Raw genomic sequence first — 21,426 nt, 5'->3', positions numbered from 1 at the left:
CTTTGTAGATAAATGTTGGCCCTTCAGGGTAGGGCAGGTCTAAAATAAAGAAAGCAACAAATTCTTTTCTTTTCTTTTTTCTTTTTGAAATGCATTGCAAAATGCATTCCGGCAGCATTCCAACCAAAGGCAAAGATAAAACCAACAAGCCCCAAGGAAATGCATATTTTGCCTCAATGGAGAAAGCCAAGAATAGAATGGATCAAAAGGGAAGTATCTGCCCTTCCTTTTCCCACATCTCCCAAATCCCAAGAGAACTGCATATGTAAATTGTGCGTCCAAAAAAACAGAATCAAAACATAAAAAACCAAACTGAGCTTCCAACCAGATTCTAAAACTTTTATCTAATGGCATTACTGAAACAGACTAAATAATATTAAAGTGCATTTAAGCTAAGGGAAATAAAGTATTTATTGTCAGTCCCAAGTTATTATCAATACATTGTTGCATTGCCATTCAATCAATCTTTAGACAATGACAAAGCTGATTTTTTTATTCCATTAGGGCTTAAGCTGAAATTCAGCAAAATTTAAATGCTTCTTTCTATACCATGTAAACAATATTGACCACTTATCTGCTTTACATTCACTCTCTTCCGTTTCCTATTTATACACATTGACATCACATCAAAGAAAGAAAAATGTTTATATATAAACATTATATAGATATATAGTTAGATATAGATATAGATATAGATATAGATACACACACACTCCTGTGGAAAGAATAATGCAAACCATAAGAGGATTTAAGGGCAATAATCAGAAACATTTTCTCTTCCTAGTCATAGTGTGACATTCAGAACTTTCATCAGCACCCAGCCCACTTAATATAACTCACCAACAGTGGAACACTCAGAAAGAAGTTCCAGTGTGTTCAATAGAGTTTACTCCCAAGCAATTGCATTTGAAGACTGCGGAGCTATTAGTTTTTATGACTGTGTAGGTGTAAATAAAAGTGAGGACAACACCTGCAGTGCATTACCCTGAAAGAATGTTAGATTTCTTTTATACTTTCAGGCATATTACAATTAAGTGTCTTCTCAGTCTGTCTTCCAGCCCACCAGGCTTCACTATACCCTTTTTAAGAGCAGCTTCTTGGATCGAGATCTCACATTGTAATTTCCAAATTCCAAAAAGCCAAATTACTGTGTGATAGGAATTTTGAGGTCTTAGATATATGTTAAACATTCATAAGTGTACCAAGCAAGCAGGTACATAGATCAGCACAGGAAGACCGACCTGAAACCATTTTTGATTCCTAAACCGACCAAATGTTTTCTATGCAAGATCAAAGGAAAATGGAAAAGCCTCCCCATTGTCTTTTCCTTCACAAATCCTGTCTTAAGGGCACATTTAAGATATGAAAAGGGTGTGAGCCTGTGACCTGGCTCAGGAACTAAGTATTTATCATTACAAAAGACTGGCCAGGCTCCCCAGGGTATCCAATCAAGTGACCATTAAGCAGGTAACCTGTCAGGCGAGATAAACAATGCACTCAGATTTCTGCTGTAGACCGCCTTTTCTGTGATGTATCTGGGGGGTGGTCTTAGGTTACACCCCTTCTGAGATGTATGTATGATGTATGGAGGGGTGGTCTTGAGCTCCAGGGCAGGGAATTTAACATGTCTATATAAGGGCAGGCACACATTTGTTCTGGGTTCCTCCTCCCTCCTGCGTGTGGTGAGTGAGGACCCTGTTGCAACAGATCAATAAAGATCAGGCTTACTAGCTGCTTTGCTTCTCAATATTCTCTGGCTGGCCTCTGTTATTTTCTCCTACCAATAGGGAACCTATGTAAGGACTCTATATGGGCTCTTGGATACCCCATAAGGGGGGAAAGGGCAGATTTTTGTTTACAACAACTGATAGCTGAACACACTTCAGAGACCTTTCAAATTAGTCATAAAGGGAAGAGATGCAACTTATTTCACCTACAGCAGGAGCCAGTATTATACCCTGCCTTAGTCACAATGGCTAACTGATGTTTAATCTCTTTTTATGCTACCCACCCAACTGAACTGTGGAGAAATCTGGATGCTTGCACTTTCTTTCCAATTACAGACAACCTCAGAGAAGAGCCATTACTGATATTAACTTGCAAAAGGACAAGGCACTAACTCTCAAGGTGTGCATTTGTTGAGAAAAAGAGTGAATACTATGCTTTACAATAACAGGTTTGCTACACTGGTATCAAACAGGATGAAATGGCAAGTGTCAGCCAACCCACTGTTAAGAAGCTCTATATTTGTGTGTGGTAATAACTATGCAATTAGAAAGGACCACCTACAATTAAAGTCTTAAATTCTATGTGCATTTCATGAATCCCTCTGGTAATTTTGGCGTGTACACAACAGAAAAGCTTTATGGGAAAAGAGGTCTCTCTTGCTTTCTTGACCAAAAGAGATGCAGCTGCTTAGCTCCACTCATTTAGTCTGCTGGCAAGGAAACCTAACTAAATACCTTTCAGTTTTGCTAACTTTTGCAGTGGGTTTAAATGGAAGTTCAATGGTTTATTTAGACATCTGCCACTACTACCAAGAAATTGACATGATTATAGGTACTATTGCCATGATTCACAGCACACTAACCACCTGCAGCCACATCTGCAAAAATGTTGCCAGTATTGTGCATCAACCAGCAGAAGCAGCTGAGATCCTGCAGCACATTCATTTGGTAGCTCAGAAGGTGCATCTGGTGAGGCTGTCACCCTAACTCTGCAGGCTGTTTGAAGGTGAGAGAACAGTCAGAGAGAAATAAGGTCACTGATGGAGCATACATTTTACCACCTATCCACGATCGTATCAGATACATATGCAAACGCAAATTAAAATCAACAAGTACTGGTTTGTCACCTCAGTTTCCTGCTTTATATTTCTCCGCATTTACTATCAGCAAAATCTTCCCATCTCTGCAGCTGCATAGTCAAATACAATTGTTAGAGGGGAAAAACACTTGAATGAGAAGTGCAACTTCTTCTATCAATTGGTCCCTTACCTTTCCCACCCCAGCCTGGCCACAGAGATCCATGCGGTGATCACCTCCAGGCTTGACTACTGTAATTCGCTCTATGCGGGGCTGCCCTTGAAGCTGTCCCAGAAACTCCAGCGGGTGCAGAATGCTGCAGCGAGGCTCCTCATGGGGTCTCTGCCATGGGAGCATATTAACCCAGTGCTTTTCAAGCTGCACTGGCTCCCGGTGAAGTACAGGGTCAGATTTAAGGTGCTGCTTTTGACCTTTAAAGCCCTTCATGGCCTAGGACCCTCGTACCTACGGGACCACCTCTCCCGGTATGCCCCACGGAGAGCCTCAAGATCCATAAATAGCAACACCCTAGTGGTCTCGGGCCCTAAGGAAGATAGATTAGCTTCAACCAGAGCCAGGGCCTTTTCAACTCTGGCTCCGGCCTGGTGGAACGCTCTGCCTCATGAGACCAGGGCCCTGCAGGATCTGATTTCTTTCCGCAGGGCCTGTAAGACAGAGTTGTTCCACCTGGCCTTTGGCTTGGAGCCAATTTGATTCCCTCCCTCTCTTTCTTTTTTCTTTTCCTTCTCCTCCTGCGATGAGGCATTTTAATGAGGCATTTTAATATTTTAATGTGTCAATATTTTAATGTTGTATTTTAATTTTGTTTTAAGTTGTAATAATTAAACTTGTTTTTATTATTGCTTGTTAGCTGCCCTGAGCCCGGCCTTGGCTGGGGAGGGCGGGGTATAAATAAAATAATAATAATAATAATAATAATAATAATAATAATAGTAATAATAATAATAATAATAATAATAATAGTTGTTGTTGTTGTTGTTGTTGTTGTTGTTGTTATCTTTGTAACAAAAACAAACTACCATACCCCAACATGTACAAAATATTACAAAACTTTTATTTGCTTATTCAGCACAAGCTTATTAAAGGGCACCTATCTGATAAACTTAATTCTCTCCCCATGTACATTTCAAAAGCTTACTTCTTCCTCTTTTGTCTACTGGAAATTCTCTCAAGGATATTTTAGAAATGTAGGCCTGACCACTCAATTCTGAGCTTTCTTCCTTACCACATTTTCACTTTTTGGCTTGTCAATATTCAAATTAAAAGACTTAAGAATAAAATGCAGAAGCTACTATTTCCTTAGTGTTAGTTCACAAGACGGTTATCTACAGAGCAGAGCATCCAAAAGAGACCATTTTCAATAGCATAATTCAGTATCTTCCTGAATTATGGCTAACTTAGTAGTGTTCCCCCCCCCACGTTAATCCCCCAGTACCACTACACCATCTTAACAACAAACAAGTAAATCCTAAAAGAGAAAGTTGGAAAATTAAATAGCCTACATCTGTTTTCAGTCACTCAGAGCTAGATTAGAATCTAGTATTATGTGCATACATGTATCCGTGCTGTTTCCATTACTCTTCCTTTTTAAATCTGCCAACAAAACTCAATCTTCTTTGGTAAATGCAAAGGTTTCTAGCTACCGGTATGTGGAATTCTTATATATTTATTTGCTAAAAGATTACTGCCACCTTAAAATTAAAAAAATCTCTAAGCCAGTTTAAATAAAGTTTCCCCACACAACAGAAAACAAAAATGCAACAATTTCACAAGCCACAGAGATCCAGGACAATCAAGGCAGCAGGGAACACACATCACACAACGAAGTGATCACCACACCATGAAGCCATAGCTGTCAACTTTCAGATTTGAAAATAAGGGATCAGGAGCCTCGAAAATAAGGGATCAGGAGCCTCACCCATCCCCAGGACAGTCTACGGGATATCTAACAATCCGGGATAGCAGCGGGAAACGGCGCTGGAATAAGGGAATTTCCCGCCAAAAAAGGGAAGGTTGACAGCAATGCTTGAAGCAGTCAGGATGGTCATGGGCCGAGAAAACATATAGTAGGCTGCACAGCAGCAAGCATCTTCATATCCCCAGGCATCAACAAAGGAAATGGGTCCCACAAAGGACAGCATAGTGCATTATATACTTCCACTGATACAGTGTTGAAGCACTCAAGTCTGCATGGAGGCAGGCAATGTTGTCCTCAAAGTGCCTTGCAAAATCATCACGGAGACTATGCTGATCTCTTGCTTCTATAAAGTTCTTGAAGTATTTACCATTTGCTGCAGCCCTCCAGAAAGCCATGCCCCTCCCCAGTCTTTAAGGCAGCCCTCACCAACCCAATGCCTTTTGTTATGTTTTGTACTAGAATACTCATCAGGTCCAGCCAGCACCGTGCTCATGGAAGTTATAGTCAAAAGTACCTGGAACATTAGTGGGATGCTTTTCTAGTGGGATTCTCACAGAACACATTCCAGAATTTCAGATATACTTTCAATCCTCCATATAAAGCATTTTGGAGTTACTCCAAAGCTGTTCAAGTCCACATATTGCAAACGTAATTGCAAAGAACTCACAAACTAACTGCTGCATGTTACTTTTTAAGAATTTTTTTTTTTACTGAATTTATAAACAGCAGTTCCACTTAAGTGTTCCCAAAATTGTTTATCTACACAACGCTCTCCATTTCCGATGCAACTATTCTTCGATCAGGTACACATATGTGTTTGTTACTTGATGAGTGCACCTATCAAGCAGTGGCTTGCATTTCTGCATGAGCCACCAAAGTACTTTCACATGACCTCAATAAAATGCAATTCAATGGACTTTGTCTACACTTTCAGCTGTCAGTCATCAGGTTATGCACATGTCTCCAAATACTAAGTTACTCCTTTCCTAGAATTTCAAACTGCATTGCTAACAAATAGTAACCCACATTCAGATTCAAGTTAAAATAGCCAGCCTCTCTGCCTCCTATCCTGTTTCTTATTGTAGTTATCAGTGGAGAAAATGAGTAGAAAGAACACAGCAAGTACAAATGGCTTCAGACAGGCTAGATGCCTGTGCCATTTCTAAGGCAACAAAAGTACTTGCACTTATTAATGAACTGGGCCAATTTGCTTGGTCTTCTCAGATTTACTGCAAACCTTCCAAGCCCATTTATATGCCATTTCTCCTTTCAACACTGATCTAACACTATTTGTTTGCAAGTCATCTTGCAATATAAGAAACACAATGTTAAAACCAGTGAAAACAGTCATGATGCAGCATCGTTCTGTATTTATTCGGTTTACAGAATCTCTGTATTGCTTTTCAATGAATACTTAGAGAGCAGTGCACAACATGGTAATTAAAACAGGATTAAAATTAAAGCACAATCTATGTAAATTAATTCCCTGAAAACAAGCTGAAAAGCGGGGTAAGGTGATGTTTCACAAATAAGCAAAACAAGAGGGAGCTAAACAGGCAGCTGGTCAAAAGGCATTTGAAAGCCCTGATGCAGCTTCTAGGGCCCTGCTTCTTGAAGAAACAAATCTGGCCTTGGACTAAGTTGGAACTAAGAACCGGGTGGCGCTGTGGGTTAAACCACAGAGCCTAGGACTTGCTGATCAGAAGGTCGGCAGTTCAAATCCCCACAATGGGGTGAGCTCCCGTTGCTCAGTCCCTGCTCCTGCCAACCTAGCAGTTCAAAAGCACGTCAAAGTGCAAGTAGATAAATAGGTACTACTCCGGTGGGAAGATAAACGGCATTTCCGTGCGCTGCTCTAGTTCGCCAGAAGCGGCTTAGTCATGCTGGCCACATGACCCGGAAGCTGTACACCGGCTCCCTCGGCCAATAAAGTGAGATGAGCGTCACAACCCCAGAGTTGGCCATGACTGGACCTAATGGTCAGTGGTCCCTTTACCTTTAAGAACCGGGTCTCTCTGAATGATTTTACACCTTACAGAGGTATCCGGAGCCTAGGACTGAACTGGGTCCAGAAAACACAGTGGTTACCAATGTAATTTTTCAATACCAGTATACCATGACCATTCAGACTTAAATTCCAAGCTAAGTCACACAGTGGTATCTTTTACCAACTGCAGCTTCCAAACCATTTTCCCAGACAAACTCAGAAAAAGTGCACTGCAACACTCCAACATAAAGGTTGTCATGAAAGAGAGTGGTCAGGTTTCTAGCTCTCAGGCACGGCTGCACCTGGCACACCACTGAAACTGGATCACAGCTGTCACCTGAAAATTCAGGAATAAAGCTGGGTACCTCCAAGCTGTAAACAAGATATTTTAGGAACAGCATAACCCCATCCCAAGCAGGCCTTTCCCCTTTTAATTATTCAACAGTTTCCCCAGCTGCCCTTACTTTCATTTTGGTTGGACTGAACATATTTCACCATGGGTAAGGGCCAAATTAGTTGTTATGTGCATATAACCTCCTTACCCCTAAGGGGCAGAAATAGAAACAGCCTGGGGAGGCTGCTACTGGGTGCTTAGCCCCTTTCCTACAGACATTTTTTTCTGCTCAAAATCCAACACAAACTCACTCAAGGGGCTTATTGTTTCTTCAAAAATAGCTGGAGGTGTGCAATTCTGGAGTGAGAATAGGGACGAGCCAGTGGAAATGGACGGTAGGAATGTCGTTCCCATCTGCCTTTAACAACTACTATGACCCTTTGAATTGTCTTTTATGACAACTGGTCTTGTATAAACGTCAAAAGTATTTTGGAGATACACGCATACACATCACCAAGATAGCAAACCTGCATTGAAAGAAGAGAATACAAGCCAGCAACACAAGAACAGTAACAGTTTTCACTTTGTACTCACTCTTACAAAGTTGTCAGGGAACAAACCTCTTCTGCCTTTAAGCTGTCCTTCCCACCAACCTCCATCCTCTTTCCTGATATTGGTGATTATGTCACCGACAGTGATTGTCAGCTCATCATCATGCTGAGCCTTGTAGTCAAACTCCACTATCGCCTCCACTGGAAAGGGAAAAACAGAGCCATATGTTACAGAATTTAAACAAAAACGCCCAAAAACACAATTTAAGAAAACTCAGCAAATATATTTTTGTAGCTCTGCAGATTTAATGAACCACAATTTTAAAATGTGCAGCAATTTCACCAGCAGCATTTAATGAGCGAACAGCTTGAAAAATAAATTTAGGAACCAAAACTAAATGTAATGATCAACTATATATATCAGAGAGAGATAGAGATCTCATTTAAAAAAATCCTGGGTGTAATCAGCTATCATTAATAGAATGCATACAATTTATACATGCATACAATTTAATCTAAGTAAAGCTTATCAAGTTATAGAAAAGTGCTAAAGTATACTTAGAACATTAGAGATCTAAACAAAACAGGACCCAAATCAAGAGTCAGTTACCAGAGTATCTCAGAAATATTCATATATGTTAACCACTGATCTACAGCGGATAACATTACAGTGGTACCTCTAGTTACATACTTAATTCGTTCCAGAGGTCCGTCCTTAACCTGAAACTGTTCTTAACCTGAAGCACCACTTTAGCTAATGGGGCCTCCCGCTGCTGCCACGCCACTGAAGCATGATTTCTGTTCTCATACTGAAGCAAAGTTCTTAACCCGAGGTACTATTTCTGGGTTAGCGGAATCTGTAACCTGAAGCATATGTAACCTGAAGCATATGTAATCCGAGGTACCACTAAAGCAGGCAGGTAAAAAATATACTAGATCATATGCTCACTAATTTAAAAAAATAAATTTAAAAACATTTTATGCCCTCACAGTTGCTGATAAATACTATAGCCACAATAAAACAAGATTGGTATAGTCCCTCAATCACGGATCTCAACAGTTTCCCTTATTTTAGCTCAAACCAGGCATGGCCAAACTTGGCCCTCCAGCTATTTTGGGACTATAATTCCCATCATCCCTGACCACTGGTCCTGTTAGCTAGGGATGATGGGAGTTGTAGTCCCAAAACAGCTAGAGGGCCAAGTTTGGCCATGCCTGGCTTAGACCATACTGCAATCACATTTTGCCTTGCATGGAACTGGTTTTCCTGTCACTCGTTTCTTTCTTTATATACCTCTGTTAATATTTTTTTTCCTAACACAAAATGGAAAGACCAAACCTTTGGCAATCACAGTAGTGGCGTATTCTATGTTTTTCAGCATCAGACCATGGGTAGTCAATTGAATATTTAAGAAGTAATAAAAATGCTTCCATGTTCCAGAATGAGATTTGGAGTATTGTTTGTATGCTGTTTGGAGTGGCGTTTTCCCCACAGGTGCAATTCTTAGTTGTTGTCACCATTGATACAAACATCCTGGTAAATAACCATCCCAGAAGTACTATCCTGTTGAAGCAGCCAGGCTGTCAGAATCCCAAACAGCTGCATTTAGAAATCCCAGACTCTTTCAGAGTAGAAACATCCCCAGGACACATTCCTTCAGTATATTTACAACTTAAGAGGTTGAAAGGAGCAAGTAAAGAAATACCAGCAAGCATCAGCTTTCAATGCATATCATTTCTGCCTGTGCCGTAAGTGAGTGCTGGGGTTGTCAGGGAAACAAGCAGCTGAGACAGTCAGGGTAATGTTGACCAATGCAGTTAATAAGAGGATAAAACATTAGATGGCTACACCTATATATTGCAGCAATCTATACCCCCCAAACATGAGAAGGGGACCACTGATTCTTGAAAGCATTTCATAGGATGCTAAATAGCAATGAGACTACTGTCAACGTGCTGGTACTGGTGTACAAAGCCCTATACAGCTTGGGACCAGAATCATAGCTGTCAACTTACAGATTTGAAAATAAGGGACCAGCAGCCTCGAAAATAAGGGATCAGCAGCCAAAATAAGGGATTTTAGTCAACCAGCTAAAATACAAAGTTAAAAGGGACCAGATAATTTTGGAGAGCAGCACCGGTTTTTAGCCCTTCGTTTCCAGAGGTTGTTGCTCAAGACACCAGCTAATGAAACACTGCAATTAAATATCTACAAGCAGCAACCACTTTTCACGCAAAACGAAGTCCAAGCTATGAAGATGCTGCTGCAGTTCTGTATCTTTTCTCTCATGCTCCATCTGCAGCTCTCAGTTCCATCAGGGGGCGGGAGGAAGAGAGGTGTGGGGGGGGGGGAATAGCGCCCGAAGTAAACCCGCAGATCAGACTATCTATGCTAGTCTACCACTACAAATCTATGGGAGAAGCACTTGCGGTCCTTCCTCCGCTTTCCCCCTTTACGGTTAGCCCTTGGAACACCTGCCCGCGCCTCCACCTCCTCCTCCACCTCCTCCTCTCTGAACTGCTTTCTCTATGGTTGCCCTCGCTTTCCTCTCAAGGCTCCTCAGCAATTCATAGGCCACACCAGGCTGCCCATCTCATCCGGGTCCTTCGACGGCGCAGCCGCAGTACAGCCTAGTGGGAGCAGTGGCAGCGGAAACGGGCAGAGGGGAGGCCCCAGACAGAGATGATCAGTTTGGCGGCCACGAGGAGGATGGCGGCGGAAGGGCCCGAGGCTCCCGCCAGTCCTGGCGGGGAGGGGCTCCCGGGGGCCGAGGCTGGTGAGAGGAGGCCGGAAGGCGGTGGGCCAGGCAGCCAAGCAACACAGTTGGAGCCTCCCTCCTCCCTGGCCGGCAGGGAGGGAGGGAGAGGAGCTGCTTCCTTTCAAACCCTGGAAATTTAAGAGGCATCATCAATAAGGGACAGCAGCAGGACATGGCGCTGGGATAAGGGAGTTTCCCACCAAATAAGAGACGGTTGACAACTATGACCAGAATACCTAAAAGATAATCTCCTACATACCCAACCAATCACTCCGTTCTGAAGGAGAGGGCATCCTGCGAATATCAGGAGGGCCATTCCACACTATGTCAGAATTGGGCATTGAGTGTGATGCCACCTAACCTTCAGAACGTCCTCCCATTACCTATCAGTTGTCTGTTCAGCATCTGCTAAATATGTTCCTCTTTCAACAAGCTTTCTAAAATCCTTGTCCCAGTTGGTATCTGTCTTGAATTTGAATTCAGCTGACTGGAGCAGCCCAGCCAAATGGGTGAAGTATTTCATTATTATTATTAATAATAATAATAATAATAATAATAATAATAATAATTTGCTGTTTTAAATTGATTTTGTATTTGTAATTTTTAAAAATATATATATATATACCCAAGGGCTTTGTTTTATAAATGTAATGATATTGTACATCGCTTCAGGATGCTTCACAGGAAGCAATTCATAAATAAGATTATCAACAACAACAACAACAATGTATCTTAAACGAGTTTGCTCCTGATAGACCCAGAGTAAACAATTAACATGTTATTGGCAGTTGTTTAGAAACAGAGAGTTATATATCAAGCATCCAGGAGGATAAACACTCCTGGACACTATAGGTCATTTCATCTTACTAAGTATGCCACTTAATAGCCTCTCTCACTGCTACCTCGAATCTGCACAGACATACAGAATTCCAACAGTAAAACCCTTAGTCTGTACATATTTGCAGTATTTCCACATTAATAAAAGAGCTGTGACAAATGTTAAAAGTCTCAGAGCTCCAATTAAAGTCAAACGCAAATCGTTCAGTGACTCCTGTAGGTCATAGGATTGTGTTCGACAAAGGCATACTTGAAGCTCCTTTGAAAGCAACGCTTTGATTTAGTCTTAAGTCCACTGAGTTCCCTGGAACTATTGTGAATATGACATAGTGAACATCTCCTTAGGTATTCCCTCCAAAGTAATCTGTACCAAAGCAGTACATGTGATTTTTGATCATAAGGTGAAAGTTTGTTCCCATGCCAACACAATCAGTTGTTAAGGACATCCTTTAACAGTGAAATTGGAACAGCAAAGAAAACACCCGTAAGGTGGCATTAAAATCAATTATTTCCAATGCTGCTGTAACCATAATGAATCCACTGTCAAGAAGCCTGGAACAAAGATTTTAGACTGATATTTAGAGACAGTAAGATACCTTTGTCAAAGGCACCGATTGTGTGCAACTTAATGGCTGCACAGAAGGAGTGGTTTGGAGACTTTTGTTTCCCCTTTTATAGTTAACCAAAGTTTGCTATGCCATCAGAAACTGATTAACATTAACCATACTTAGTTTAAGCGAGTGCTGTGCCAAATCCTGGCCCATTTTCCATTATTCTGTTTCAGGCATTGTTTTCCTGCTTTTTTCATAAGGGTGAGGGAGAGAACATAGAAGAAATTTCTTTTAGGGATGGCGGATTGTTCTTTTCTTTTAAACTTAACTATATGAGGTGATGAGATAGTCAAAATGTGGTAAGCAGCAGAGCAGGGCTCTTCACACACACAGGCTTCCTTGACTGCAAAACATCCTAGACTTCCCAAATGACCACTCAGCATCAGATGTCCACATCTATCAGCACTGTTGTTGTTGTTTACTAAGGAAAGCTTTATGGGTGAATCTATAGTACCCAACTACAGGTGTTAATAGAATGATATAGGAAGCTGCCTTATGCCGAGTTAGACCATTGGTACAGTTAGCTCAGGGACGTGGGTGGCGCTGTGGTCTATACCACAGAGCCTAGGACTTGCCGATCAGAAGGTCAGCAGTTCGAATTCCCGCAACGGGGTGAGCTCCCGTTACTCGGTCCCTGCTCCTGCTAACCTAGCAGTTCGAAAGCACGTCAAGTGCAAGTAGCTAAATAGGTACCGCTCTGGCAGGAAGGTAAATGGCGTTTCCGTGCGCTGCTCTGGTTCACCAGAAGCGGCTTAGTCATGCTGGCCACATGACCCAGAAACTGTACGCCGGATCCCTCGGCCAGTAAAGCGAGATGAGCGCCGCAACCCGAGTCGGCCACGACTGGACCTAATGGTCAGGGGTCCCTTTACCTTTACCTTTACAGTTAGCTCACTACAGTCTACACCAGGGGTCAGCAACATTTTTCACCCATGGGCCAGTCCACCGCACCTCAAGACCATGTGGTGGGCCAGATTATATTTTTTGGGGGGAAATGAACGAATTCCTATGCCCCACAAATAACCCAGAGATGCATTTTAAATAAAAGCAAACACTCTACTCGTGTAAAAACACACTGATTCCCGGACCTTCCGCAGGCCGGATTGAGAAGGCGATTGGGCCGCATCCAGCCTCCGGGCCTTAGGTTGCCTACCCCTGGTCTACACTTACTAACAGCAGCTTTCTGGGGTTTCAGAAAAGAGTGCCTTGAGATGCTGGAGAATGAACCACATGGAAAGTATGTGCCTTATGAAATAATGAGCACAATCATAATGAAGAAACAGCTACTATACATCAAAATCTATCTCTTTCCTGTATGGCTTTACATATTACAGTTTATGTTTCCATTATCATGCTACCTTTTCAACTCATAAAGAGCAGCCAAGGTGACTAATAACTTTGTCATAATAATAAAACACATGAACATCAAAAATCCAATCAAACAAATCATTCAACCATGTTAGATACAGTAATAAAATTAACTGGCAGCATTCAGCGTTAACTAATCACTGCCCACGGATAAGGTCCCCAAAGCCTTAGTGAAATGGTTTCGCCTGCTTTCCAAAGCAACAAGTGTTGAAAATCTGGCTCTGAGGGCATCCTGAAGAGAAGAAAATACACAACACAAAGGGGCCTCCTCCAAGCTCAGATGCCAGCAGGCTGCATCTGATTATCACATGGGGATGGATTTTCAAGGCATCCTATGAGTCACCACAGAACCAAATAATTTAAAAACCTTAGAAGTTAACACCATCATCTTGAATTGGACCCAGGAGCAAACAAGCAACCAACATAGCTTTCTCAACACTTGATACAGCTACATAATCCATGGGGCTAGCCAACAGTCAGGCAGCCATGTACTGAAAGTCAGCAGCAAAATGATCAAGCAACTTGTCTCATGAAGAAAGGTAACCCTACTTAGGGCTTTTTAGCTTAGAAAAGACTTAGGGGGTGGGGGGACATGATGGGTGTATTAAAAAAAATGCATGGTGAAGATAGAGAGAAGTTTTTCGTTCACTCATAATACTCAGGGAAATCCAATGAAACTGACTCAAGATTCAAAACAGACTAAAGAAAGAGCTTATCTGCACAGGGGATGGTTAAACTGTGGAATTCACTTCAAGATATGTTGATGTTCCCAAATTTGTATAGCTTTAAAATAGAATTACAGTGATACCTCGGGTTAAGAACTTAATTCGTTCTGGAGGTCTGTTCTTAACCTGAAACTGTTCTTAACCTGAAGCACCACTTTAGCTAATGGGGCCTCCCGCTGCCGCCGCACTGCTGCTACACAATTTCTGTTAACCCGAGGTAATATTTCTGGGTTAGCCGAGTCTGTAACCTGAAGTGTATGTAACCTGGAGCGTATGTAACCTGAGGTACCACCGTAGACAAATTCACGAAGGATGAGGTTATCAGCGGCTATAAGCAACATAGGCTATGTTCCACATCCACTCTCATTGAGGCACTATGGCTCTGAATATAGGTTGCTAAGAACTGTGGACCCACTTGCAGCGACCTCTCCCCAAGGAGCAAGGCCTAGACTGTGAAGGAGAACAAACTGGACAAAACCCTGTCCACTCAGCCCAGTCAGAATTCAAACCAGGCAGCTGGCACAAAAGCCCGCCAATCCCCAGTGGCCAAACTGCTCCCTGAGGGGTAGGGGTTCTCTGCAACAGGCTGCAACAGCCACCCCCACCCCCGTCTGGGTAAGCAGCCATTACAGGTGAGAAGAGCACTGCTGCAGGTCTGGTACGGCTTTTAGGCTTCACCAAGACACCCAGTTGGCCACTCTGAGAACAGCAGACCAAACTAGATGGGCATTTGGCCTGACTCAATAGAGTTCTTCTATGTTCTGTGTCAATATGTACTAAGCACAGCCATCAAAAGAGCACCAGAACAACTCTATTTTAAGAATATGGATTGCGCCCAGAAGCAGTAAAGCAGCGGGACAGGGCAGCTATTTCAAGCAGAGAAGCAGAAAGCAGTAAACAGTGCCAAACCTTTCATTTGCCCAATTCACTCCAGTAGCCCATCCTCCAGCTAGACTCATATCCAGTCTTAGAGATGTGGAAGATGACAAGCTAGGAAAGGAGAGGCAAAAGCTGTAGGAAGCAGTAGGCAAGGAACACATTTTAGCACGGCCTTCTGGGTAAAATTGCTCCTTCAAATACAGCGTAAACACTTTTGGCTCAACTGCATTCTAAAGCAGCAATCCTGCGATATAAAATTCCAAAGAGTTGCAAGCTTCCACACTAAACATAATCTATGTATTAATCAATTTGTGTGCTATTTAAATTGCAAACAAGGCAGCCAGTGTGAGGGGAGATAATCAAATATTTCACAATGCCATATGATGCAGCAGGCGGAATATAACCTGTGACTCTCCAGATGCTTTTAGACCCCAGCTCTCATCAGCCCCAGCTTGCATGGCCTATAATAAGGCACAATGGGAGTTTCAGTGCAGCAACATGTGGATGGGCCACAGATTAGCCACCCCCTGCCAAAACCTACTTTAATATCAAACTGCTAATTACATTCAAGTATGATTCTTTGCTAATGAGCATTTTGTAAATAATTAAAACTGGAATAAATATGGAGTTAGGGAAAGACCTGTGCCCCTTTTCCCCTCGCTCTTTCACAACAAATTTCCTGGAATTTGCCTGAAAAGACAGTAATTAACAACAGGAATTGTTTTGAAACATTACATATTTCACTCCTTATGTTAGCCTTCTCCATGATTAGAAAAATCTGTATCCCATCCATTACCTCTTTTTAAAAGGCTATACAGGCTTTTAAAGCTCTATCATAGATAATTTAGCAAGATGCAGTGTTGCACGTCTTTAAAATTAACCTACCATTCCAAAGAAGCTTTTCACCACCCTCATTGCTAATTAGAACAGCTTAAAATTGTCAAAAGCCTCAAACTATGGCTGGCTATTTTAACAGGCCATTTTTCTAAAGCATTTTTATTTTATACCTAAATTGTTATGCAAATACAGTTACTGAGGCTGAAATCCTATGAACACTTAACTGGGTGTAAATCCCACTGAACTCAATGGGATTTACTTCAGAGTAGACATGTACAGGATTACACTCTAAGAAAATAATCCACCATTACAAGGCATACTGAAAGTAATGCTGATTTAGGCATGAGAAATGCTTTGTGGATTGTCCTCTAAGCTATTACATAAAATGACAATTAAAATTGTATGAGAACAAGTACATAAGAGAAATAGGAATAATTTACCAAAATAACTTTACATACCGGAGGGAAAAGGAAGAGGAAGGGATGTGTACACACAACAGAAGAAATCTGCTGCTTTGAAAAAAGATGAAATGCTTTTAACAAATTTGATTTCAGAATAGCTAGTATATTTTAGGTGCTCCATAAATACAAAAAAAGAGAGTTATTCAGATCTGTGTCAAGTGCCACTGATTCAGTTATAATAATTTGCTAATATATTCCTACTTTAGCCTCCTATTTTAAAGGAACTCCAAATAAAAGTGCAGGCATATACAAACCATAAAAAGCAAGGGGGGGCATTTTGCACTCAATAATCCACAATCTGAAATCCTACACTACTAAGCAAGCCATAGGGGAAGAAAAATGAGTACAGCTGTAGAATAAAGCTGTAGAATAGATCTTTGTCCAAGTAGGGAAGTAATACTTTCAGTTTCTGCTTTAAATCTTCTTCTTCTTTGGCGATCACTTGTAGCCAAGTAAGATTGTCTTCCATAAACACGGTTTTAACAATGAGTCCGTAAGTGACTGTGGAGGTCAATTCTGGATCCACACAGCCTTCCACAGTGGGGACATTGGTTTCCGGACGGGAGTTGATCACGGTGTGGATTTGCCAAGTGTGCCTTCCTCCTAGCACGTTTCTCCCTTGTGTCCTGAGTTCGAGTGTCTTCAAAGCCCATGACACCTTTGGTAAAGGCTGTTCTCCAGCTGGAGCGCTCGCAGGCCAGTGTTTCCCAATTGTCAGTGTTTATATGCCTTGAGACAGTCTTTAAACCTCTTTTGTTGACCACCAGCATTACACTTTCCGTTTTTAAGTTTGGAATAGAGTAGTTGCTTTGGAAGACGATCATCAGGCATCCGTACAACATGTCCAGTCCAACGAAGTTGATGTTGAAGAATCATTGCTTCCACACTGGTGATCTTTGCTTCTTCCAGTACACTGATATTAGTTTGCCTGTCTTCCCAAGTGATGTGTAAAATTTTTAGGAGACACCGCTGATGGAATCTTTCGAGGAGTTGGAGATGGCATTTGTAAGTAGTCCATGTTTCACAAGCATATAGTAAGGTTGGTAGAACAATAGCTTTGTAAATAAGCATTGTAGTTTCCCTGCGAATGTCCCGGTCCTCAAATACTCTGCACTTCAATCAGGAGAAAGCCGCACTCGCAGAGCTCAGGCAATGCTGGATTTCGGCATCAATGTTGGCCCTTGTGGAATAATAACTGCCTAGGCAGGAGAAGTGATCAACATTTTCCAACAATACACCATTAAGTTGGATTTGTGGCGCTGCAGAGGGGTTATTTTGTACTTGTTGGTGCAGCACTTTGGTTTTTTGGATGTTGAGTGACAGGACAAGCTTTTTATAAGCTTTTGCAAAGATATTTAGGATGGTTTGGAGGTCATCCTCCGAGCATGCACACACTACGTTGTCATCAGCATACTGAAGCTCTATGACGGAAGTTACGGTAACCTTATTCTTTGCTTTCAGCCTGCTCAGACTGAAGAGCTTTCCATCTGTTCGATATATGATTTCTACTCCAGTGGGGAGTTTCCCTTTGACAAAGTGTAGGATCATGGCAATGAAAATAATGAATAGAGCTGGGGCAATAACACAACCCTGTTTAACGCCTGATCCCACTGTGAATAGTTCACTTTGAAAGCCATTGTTATTTGCAATTGTTGCTGTCATATTATCATGGAGGAGCTGAATGATGTTTATAAATTTATCTGGGCAGCCAATTTTCAGAAGGACAGTCCACAGGGCATTACGATATACAATGTAGAAAGCCTTAGCCAGGTCAATAAACGCCATATACAGGGGTTGGTTTTACTCTCTGCGTTTTTCTTGAAGCTGTTGAGCAGTGAAAATCATGTCCACTGTCCCCCTAGAAGGCCGAAAACCATTTTGGGATTCAGGAAGGGTCACCTCAGATATTGTTACGAGAAGGTTTGCTGTGACCCTTGCAAGAATTTTCCCAGCCGCAGCTAATAGAGAGATGCCTCAATAGTTTCCACAATCAGTTCTGTCACCTTTTAAAAAGAGATTGATAATTTTGGCATCTCTAAAGTCTGCTGGGATTTCTTGTGTAAGTTAAATTCCGCCCACTTTGAAGATTTCAGCATGTATCCCATCAGGTCCACTGGCTTTGTTGTTTTTCATTTGGTTAATAGCTGTACACAACTCTCCCAGATTTGGAGATACTGCAAGCTCATCTCTAACTTGTTTTTGCGGAATTTGTGAGAGGACCTCAGCAGCTACGGGGGAGTTGCGGTTATGGAGATGTTGGTAATGTTCTTTCCAGCGCAGTGCAATAGCTTCTTTATCTTTTAGAAGTGTGATACCGTCTGCTGAGCGTAGGGGGCATATGCCATGATTTATTGGCCCATAGATGGTCTTTGTGGCTTTAAAGAAACTCTGTGCATCATGAGTGTCAGCTAAGTGCTGAATCTCTTGAGCTTTTTTTTTATCCACCAGGTGTTTTTTAGTTCTCTGGTTCTTCTTTGAACCTCAGCCTTAGCGTTGGCATAGGTTTTTTTCTTAGTGGCACAATTTCTGTCTCTTTGCCAGATCTAAAAGGCCTTACTTTTCTTGTCAATGATGCATTCAATCTCACTGTCATTCTCATCAAACCAGTCCTGGTGTTTCTTGGTTTGGTATGCAATAGTTTGTTCACAGGCTGCAATGATGGATGTTTTTAGCTTGGTCCAGTGTTCCTCAATGTTATCAGGGAATTCTGAAAGTAGATGGTCCTTAAGTCATTTGGAAGCAATCCTGCTTAATGGGATCTTGAAGGGCTTGAGTGTTCATTTTGCGCCTTGGTTTCCTTCCTTGAAGCCTGCGTTGGGGTATAATCTTGATAGCCATCGTGGAGAGTACTTGTCGGTGATCTGCCCAGCAGTCATCAGCACTCGCAATAGGAGGAGCACATCACGGTAGGTAAGGAGCACATCACAGGAATCTTTAGCAAGGACAATAACATAGTCTAAGAGGTGCCAGTGGTTTGACCGAGGATGCCTCCATGAAGTTTTAAATTCATTTTCCTGTCGAAAGTGTGTGTTGGTAATAACAAGGTTGTGTGATTTTTTTCTGTTTACCAATTGCAAAAATTCCCTCCATTAAGTTAAACATGAGGGCTGCACCATTTACAGGACTTTCACTCTTGAAAAACTCCTGCCTACATCAATACAAGAACTGGGAAACATGAAACATACACACCCCTGTATCATATCAGAGATTTTGTTTACTATCTGATTACTATTATGAGACAGATTTCTGCTGTAAGTTTCACACAAGGTAAGTAACCATGTTCCATTTTCAGACTTCCCTAAAAATCAGGATGCATCCAATTTCAGTTGTCCTTCTATGAAAGTATGATTAATAATTTTAACAACAAAGGCCTAATCCTCACATCAGGTTTAGCCTAACTGTGACTTAACATGAACACATAAACATAGAGCTTCCCAAAGCAGAAAAAATGGCAGCTTAGCTTCTTCCCAGTCATTTTATTGCTGTGCCATGATGACCCAAGTCATAGCTTGGCTTACTTCATTGTCCAAACTTGGGCTCATGCATAGTTCTAAGATTTGTGCTATGGTTTACAGCTCAGCTCATGGTTTGTCTGGGAGAGCTAAACCAAAAGCTCAGGCTTAGATGACACTATAATTCAAACCACGGTTGAACTCAGCACTGTGCAACAGCAAAATAGCCAGGAAGGAAAGAAGCAACTGTTGATCTCCTTTCCCACACTGAGCCATAGTTTGGCTTAATGTGAACAGTGAATCAGGCAAATGACGGAGTCAAACCCACACACTTCTCTATATAATGGTAAGAAGTTCGAATTCCATTCTTTCAAGATTGCTGAAGATGCTGATTTAGAACACGCAACTGCATTCTTTTTACCACAGTAGCTTGTTGTCAGTGGGCTTTATTGTAAGAAAGCCATAGCAGTTTCAGTTTGAAAATCTAAGTATCTTTCAGTTTTTCCCACCAAGTTCAGCAAGGAGGCTGGAAAGAAGGAAGGCAGTCTTGCTCTTAATGTTCATCCCTGCTGATTAATTGGCTATCAAATTAATTTGCTATCAAATCTTTAGTTGATTAATCTACTAATGAAATCTTACAACCCTGCAAGTTGAGTGCAATAACACCAAAATAAATGGGCATGCTTTACATTTTTCCATCTTTAATCTTACTAAGATTGGGGCTCCCAAATTTTGTCCTCAGATCAAATGGATGCAAAACACACCATACCTGACAGCCACCACTTTTTCTTCCAATCAAAGGGCACTAAAAACGGAGTGGGAGGGGTGGGGCTCTGTCCTAAAAACACTAAGAAGTGGCCCTGTTGAACAAAATAGGGCATATTTATGAGAATTGGTCTGTTAATAAATATGAGCAAATAGCCATAGAATTAGTCTGTTGGTTGCTAGAGAAAGACTACTGACCACTTTAGAATCCACAGGACACCCTGCCAGACACACATTGATTACAATGGGCACAGATCCCTGATTTTTTAGCAGACATTCAAGAATGAAGCAGATTCCACAAAAGCTGACACTGTGTAATACAGATGACCAAAACTACAACATGCTTCAAATATTTTAGCTGATGCTGTGAATTCCTTGAACCACAGGGAGAAAGAAGAACATAGAAGATCAACTACAGGAATTCACATAAGGCAACACCAAACATTAGTCATACTCAAGAGTACAGTCAATGGGGAAATTACTTAAAATCACTGATTTCAATGAGTCTACTCAGTGTTGAGTAGATAGCACACAGTTCAGAGTTGAATTTAACTCTTTATTAGCAAAAAACATTATCTTCACAGACTTGGCTGAGTTTCATGTCTAATGACCATAGCAGGCCATGGTCTTAGTCAATGAAATCAGACTAAAAGTTCCTGCCTCCCAACAGCTATCTATGTCTCCTCCTCTTTAAGCTTTTTCCAAGCAATCCAAGACTATGCCTGTCTTTGCTCCACCCGTTTCATGCCTCTCCTGCTTCTCGGAGTCAGGGGGAGGGAAGCTTGTCATAGCAGGAGGGGGAGACACCTGTGACTTCACCAGCCTAACTCATCTCTGCCTCTTGACTTCCCTCCTCTCACTAGCCCGCCTTAGCTTCTGCCTCTGATTCTGAACTTCTCTTCCAACTCACTGAGCCCTGTTACCCCTTCAACTCATGACACCTCCTCTTCCCTCTTCTCATTGTTGTCCCACCATCACTATCTGGGCTCTGAGCCTTCTTCTCTTGGTGGTTTCCCAGCTGGTTCCTCCCATCATTCCCCAGCATCAAACCAGACCATGACAGTGTCTTATCCTACTACAAGATAAAAGCAGCATGCTCATTTCCCTGGCTCCGCTA

General features: G+C 41.8%; 1 protein-coding gene and 1 long non-coding RNA gene across 5 annotated transcripts in view; one reads left to right on the top strand and one right to left on the bottom strand.

The window, feature by feature from the left end:
- The window catches only part of LOC307214001, a 257,787-nt gene that overhangs the window by 125,997 nt on the left and 110,364 nt on the right, over positions 1–21,426 (top strand). The gene's annotated exons all lie outside the window — the stretch shown is intronic.
- The window catches only part of SH3KBP1 (SH3 domain containing kinase binding protein 1), a 140,373-nt gene that overhangs the window by 108,989 nt on the left and 9,958 nt on the right, over positions 1–21,426 (bottom strand). For 2 of the 4 annotated variants that reach the window (XM_079972250.1, XM_079972252.1), the window contains exons 1-2: positions 14,825–14,846; positions 7,659–7,816 (exon numbers count right to left, since the gene is read on the bottom strand). In XM_079972250.1, the coding sequence (XP_079828376.1) occupies positions 7,659–7,816; positions 14,825–14,831 (165 nt within the window). In that variant the 5' untranslated portion in view covers positions 14,832–14,846. Of the gene's footprint in view, positions 1–7,658; positions 7,817–14,824; positions 14,847–21,426 lie in introns of those variants that run through there. The other 2 variants (XM_079972251.1, XM_079972254.1) reach the window with 2 other exon arrangements.

The sequence above is a fragment of the Podarcis cretensis genome (assembly GCF_951804945.1).
Source record: "Podarcis cretensis genome assembly, chromosome: 4".
Lineage (NCBI taxonomy): Eukaryota > Metazoa > Chordata > Lepidosauria > Squamata > Lacertidae > Podarcis > Podarcis cretensis.
Note: the sequence above shows the minus strand (reverse complement) of the source record. Positions and strands in the feature narration are given on the sequence as shown.